The following is a 6,323-nucleotide window of genomic DNA, read 5'->3' on the forward strand; positions in this document are numbered from 1 at the left end:
TTTTTATCATCCTTTATAATTTTTTTACACAATATCTCAGAACTATTCATTACTTGGTATTTATCCACTCATTTGAATAAGTTAAAACAATATTAGTATAGCATTTTTTAAGATGGAGTAAATGTTTATTTTGTTAATGGTTTGGTTAACTAATATACATTTGTATATTACAATAATGAATGCTTGTGAAGCAAATCATTTTTATTTCATGAATTATTATTGAAAATCAAAATGAGAAGAAATTAAGCTTCAAAAAACTAAGAAAAAGAAAAATTTCTTCAGAAAATGTAAGTGTTGAATAAAATATGACTTAAATATTATGCAAAAATTAACAAATGATATTTTACAATTTAATTGAAAATTCTATTGACTAATTTAGAATACACTAATATTTTTATATTAAATTAAAAATTACATTCCAAATTTTCTTTAAAAGTTTTAACTTCTGTGCATTATTATAAAAGTAGAAAATTCAACATTTAGAACAAATTTATCCACGATATTAGAATTTTTAATACAAATTTTCTTTTAAAATATTATTACACCAATCGTTTAATTAGAAATAATTGATTCTATTACTTTTCAAATTTAGTTTGGCTACTTTCAATCAAAATTCTGATTTTTAGCATTAAAAGAAGAATTAAATTGCTGTATGCATAAATAAATGTATTAAGCATTTATGAAAAAAAAATTAATAAATTAGAATAAGAAATATATGTATTGAAAAAGTACTTTTTAAAATCATGTAATATTAATCAACTTATGCATATAATTTTTAATTCAATATAAATCTTATTTTAACAAAACAAAAATTAGTTTTTATTAAATAGAAAATATTGAATATTTTGATGATTCCTTTGAGGATTTTTGGTTATCATACTTTCTTAAAGGAGAATAAGCCATATTTTATCAAAAACTTAACTAAAATAATATAGATATATATATATCTTTACAATGCATATTTTTACAAGTATGAATTATTCAATTTGAAAACAAATTTTAAAGAGTTCATCATGCACATTATCAACATAAAAAAAAAAAAAAAAAAATGGACAAAACTGCAAGAAAGAGATTACAGATTTTTATTATTGCAATTTTTAGACCACAAAATATAAATGCTTTATTGCTACTATAAATACTAGCAAATAACAAAATCAAAGCATGCCTGCAGTTATAAAAAATGTTTTATAACACTAATTTATTACTTAATTAGGTAAAAAAATATATATAATTTTTTAAAAAAACATTTAGCTTTGTACAACAACAAACAAACAAAATATGGGCATTAAAATTAATAGTATAAAAAAACTAAAATACTTTCCAATGAATACAGCCAAATTGCAAGAAATAAAATGAAAACTACATCGAATTTGTAATTCCGAATAAAGCATCATTTTTAGCTTCCATTAAGAATTTAAATGAAACTTGTAAGTTCATTCCATTACTTTGTGAAATCTTTAAATTTCATTTAACAAACCAATAGAAGATAGAATTTAATTATGAGTTAACATATTAGTTTCTTGCCATTTAATTATTATAAATAGAAGGCGCCTGAAGTTCCCACTGTTCTCAGCCACGGTCAACATTAATTTCTAGTCAAAAATTAGATTCATAAAACTTAATTATGAGCAAAAATAAATATAATATAACACGGTATTATTCTTTTATTAAAAAAGATCGTGCATAAATAAGGTATGCCTTCATCATAGATCCAACCGACATTCGTCCACACTCCACACTCCAAAAATGCGCTTCATTCTTGGCGGGTAAATAAATTTTCAAATTTTGGCGAAAAAAGCTTTTCCGAAAGCAACCATACATCGATTCCCCCATTTCCATCACTAGCGGAATGAAACCCGTCCTCCAGTGCTGCTTTCCCCCACTGCTCCCCCCTTTCAACTTCAAATGGGGGGTTCAAGCGTCCTCCGGTTAACGAGTCTCGAAAGGTCTAGTGAATTCGTATTGTCAGTGTAATTTTTTACTAAAATCATCGTAAATAGTCGATGTGTACTATAATAAATTAATTATTTCCGAGCAATTTAAATATAGTATACCGTTTATCCATATTATAGTGCAAAAAGTAAAATATTTTTGCATATCATTTGCAAGAACGAATCTGTACAATTTTGGAATTACTTCATTGTCGTAGCGTTGTTACGACTCTTCTATATATTTTTTAAAAATTGTTAACTTTTATCCTTTAAATTAAAAAAGCATTATGCCTAAAAAATTTGGAGGAAATACTAAGGCAATCGAAGCTCGTGAAAGAAAAGAAGCGGTAAAAAATGCTGAAAAAGAAAAAAAGGAGAGAGAAGCTGAAGAAGCTATGTGGCGAGATGATGATAAGCATGTTATGCGAAAACAACAAAGAAAAGTAATTCTAATTTCTTATAAGTTAGTGTCATAAATGCTTAACGTCATGCTTTTTTGGTTCTTATTTTACGGTCAATCAAAATGTTATTTGCTGTTGATATATGCTTTTTTATTATCTAGTAAACTTATCAGTTATATACAATTATAAATATTAAAGAAATTCCAGGGAAATTGAAATTCTACTATGTAACTCTTAAAAAAATATAACCAAAAGTATATTCAATAAATATAAATTACTTTCATTTTAATATTTTATTATTTTTAACTGCATGAATATCCTTAAGTATAAATTTCTAGTTTATACTATAATCTGCAAATAACTTTTATTTATAATTATTTCCTTAAAGGTTTGTTAGTAGACGAAAATAGATTAGTATTTATTAATTTTTAATGCCCTATTGTTTAATCTTGAAATGTTTTAGAGTATGTGACATATGTTTAATAGTACTATTTTGATTTGCTTATGATTAATGCCTCTCATTCTGTATATATATATATATGTATATAAACTAAGTAGTTGTAAATGCTAAGTTAAAAGGAAAAGAATAGAATCAAATAAAATAAGAATCCAGCCTGAGGACTTTCTCAAGGGTCACCCTCAGGCAGGGATTCAAAATAAGGGATTTTATCTGTGTGGGATCAGACTTTAGTCCAACAGTATTGACCTCTCGTTATATATATATATATTGGGTTTAAAAATATTTATGAATGGTGAATTCTTAATGCTGTTAATCCAATATTCATACATATTGTAAGATTCTTTCATCTACAAGAATAGTTTTTTAAATCAAATATTTAATAAATTAGATTTTTGTATTCTCTAAAATATTCTTTGTTCAAAAAAATGTTTGGTTAACTTTATTTCCTTTTCAAATCCTTAATAATTTTCTGAAGAATAAGTGCATATATTGTTCATTTGCAGTACAGTTCTCTAATTCATATGTTAATAAAATATATATGGCATAATTTTAATATGCTGTTTATAATTTAAATTTACGTATATTTTTAGGAAGAAAGAGAAAAGAAAAAACAAGAGCAACAGGAGAAAAAACTTCTTAGTAAAATGGTATATGAAGAAGAAATGAACTCCATCAAACCTGTTAAAGCTGCACCAACTAAAGTAACGAGAGCTGAAATTGCAAAAACTGTCGAAAAATCTACAAGTAAGGACCTTTGAGCTTTCTGACATTCTATTAGTGTTTCTGATTATTCAAGAATATTTTTATGAAGTATTAAGTTGAAACATATTTTAAACATAGTTGAAAAATACATTTAATTATTTTTACTTTTAAGAAATTTTGCAATTTATAATCTGTTATTTAATGCATTTAATTCAAATGGCAATTTAAAATGCATTATTTAATATACTCATTTAAAATGGCATTATGAGAAATATCATATTTTTGGCTTTTTGTTTTGTTGGAATAACTAATCTACTGTTTATGATGTAATTTTAAATGGGTTATAAAAAGTTATTCTGTTAGCACTTAGTATCAGAATCTCATTTGTAGCCAGAAGGTTCAAGTTTGTTGTGCATAGCCAGAATTAAAACAATAAAAAAAAGCTAATAAATTTGTTTGATTTACAGGCGTATTGTCCCTTAAATTTGTCAGTGCATAATATTCTTTTGTTGTTGTGGGAGTTGCTAGTTGAGAATGGATATTTGCTCTGATGTTGTCCTGACTGTCTGACAACAGCTCAAATTTGCATCAGCCATCCTAAACTAGCTATTTTTAAAATGTACATAAATTCTTAGGTTATTCTTTTAATATTTTCATTGTTGTACTTTGCTTTTAACTTAATAATTTTAAACAGAGAATTTAAACAGTCCCAGAACTCTGTATTATATTTTCCATTTATAGAAATTGAATGGAGGCTCCAAATTAATTAATTATAATGCTATTCTATATTTGTTTTTCCTCATTCACTATTCATATTATATTATTCTTTTAATGCTTTAGATGACAAACCAAAGAAGGAGCTATTACATGATGAGAAACCTTTGGAAGAAAATGTTAATCGCTTGCAAGTTGAAGGAGAAGTAGCTCGAAGTGTAGATGATGCTATTGCTATTTTAAGGTAACTTAACTTTCATATCATTGATGTGTTATATGGCTCAAATTTGTATGATACGTTGATGTAATATGAATTAAGAATTTTACATTTTAATTTCACAAATATCTTCAAATATACTATATTTTAAAAATACTTTTTAAAATAATATTAAAAAGTAATTCTCTAATATTAGTCATATTTTTTACCCTCTTAGAATGATAGTTTAGCTGTTATCTTAAGGAATTTGATAAAGTTTTTAATGGCTGAACTTGTATTTCTTTCATTTTTTGTGTTAAATTATATTTGTTTCCTGATAAGCATTCACTTTTTTGGTTATGTTCTTCTAACAAAAGGATTTCTAAAAGTTTCAAAGGCTATAATAAAAAATTTAGTCAGACATTTTATCAACCACATCAGTTTCAAAAATGTCTTATTTTCTTTAATTTTTCTGATAAAAATGCATCAGTGTATATATATTTCATCTACTGCCAAAGACATTTAAGAATTCTAATTACTAAATATTTTACTATTTCTTGAATTGCTTGTCTTCCAAAAATAAGATTTATTGTATTTACCAATTATCAGTTGAAACATATCTATGCATAATTATTTCTGATTAATCTGCATTCTAAAAATAGTTTATTATTAGCTCAAACTTTGACTTCACTGTAACATCTGAGTGGTGTGTGCTATATTTTTCACCAGAACACGTGTCAGTAAATTCCTTTCAAAGTCTATATAAGTTCAGAATACTTTATTTGCTCTTTTCCTTGCTTGCCTTCCTAGTCACCTTACTGTGCTGTTCTTGTCATGGCTTAAAAAAGAAAGAAAAGAAAAAAGATTTGATTGACAAAAGATAGATTTTATACCATTTTCTTGGAAATATGAAAAAAATTTTTAAAGAACTCCAGGCATGCTTCTTCAAATCATGTCATATTATTTTTTAAATGTTTCTCCAAGATTTTTTTTTTTTTTTTTTTTTTGTTATTAAATGCAGGAGCATATTTATGCATTATTTTATTGCTGATAGAAAGTGCCAACATGAATCTATTGAAATTCATGTTATATTCAAACTTGTGATAAACATCTTTTTTAAAAATCAGAAGATATTATGCGACTTTTGTATTTTATCGTTCTTCAGAATATAATGCTACTAAATTAAACAACTCTATATCTGATTTTCTGTGAATTACAGATTCATTAAATGTGATGATATGTACTTTTTGCTGTTATCGATGTAACTATATTAAATATTTATAAATGTATTTATCCACTATATTGGTATGTAATTATAATTCATTTCAATTTTATTTATATAGCATTAGTAATGAAAAAGTCGATCTTCATCCTGAAAAAAGAGTGAAGGCTGCTTATCAGGCATTTGAAGAGAGAAACCTACCCATACTGAAGGCTGAAAATCCTAACTTGAGACTTTCACAATTAAAACAAATGCTGAAGAAGGACTGGATGAAATCTCCAGAAAATCCTCTGAACCAGAGATAATTTATGTAGATAATAATTACAAAATGTTCCCATTTTCCTTTAAAGTAATTTTAAGTAATTGCTTTGATTTGCAGGTGGAAGAGACATTAAATGTATATACATAAAGTATAATTTTTTGACTGTGTTCACTGTTTGTGTGTGGCTGTTATTAAATAAATATTTCAGAATTCCCATTAAAAAAGTATGATTCATTGTATTACAATTGTTTGGATTAATTCAGCATTAGATTTAATTTACATATAAACCAAACACTTTAGGTGTTACCTTGTAGCTAATTTCTAAACTGTTAAAGTTTGACATATACCTCCAAGTGAAGAAATTATGTGAAGGTGTTGAGAATCAATAAATGTCTTGCTGAAAAAAGAATGAAATTTAATTTTTTACACAGATTT

General features: G+C 25.5%; 1 protein-coding gene across 1 annotated transcript; it reads left to right on the forward strand.

The window, feature by feature from the left end:
• The first annotated feature begins 1,857 nt into the window (after window positions 1–1,857).
• Window positions 1,858–6,042, forward strand: LOC129988424 (coiled-coil domain-containing protein 124-like). Its single transcript, XM_056096650.1, has 4 exons — window positions 1,858–2,374; window positions 3,383–3,536; window positions 4,335–4,452; window positions 5,748–6,042. The coding sequence occupies exons 1-4, from the start codon at window positions 2,219–2,221 to the stop codon at window positions 5,929–5,931; spliced, it is 612 nt and encodes a 203-aa protein (XP_055952625.1). The 5' UTR covers window positions 1,858–2,218; the 3' UTR covers window positions 5,932–6,042.
• Window positions 6,043–6,323: the final 281 nt, after the last annotated feature.

Source organism: Argiope bruennichi, chromosome 10 (assembly GCF_947563725.1).
Source record: "Argiope bruennichi chromosome 10, qqArgBrue1.1, whole genome shotgun sequence".
NCBI lineage: Eukaryota > Metazoa > Arthropoda > Arachnida > Araneae > Araneidae > Argiope > Argiope bruennichi.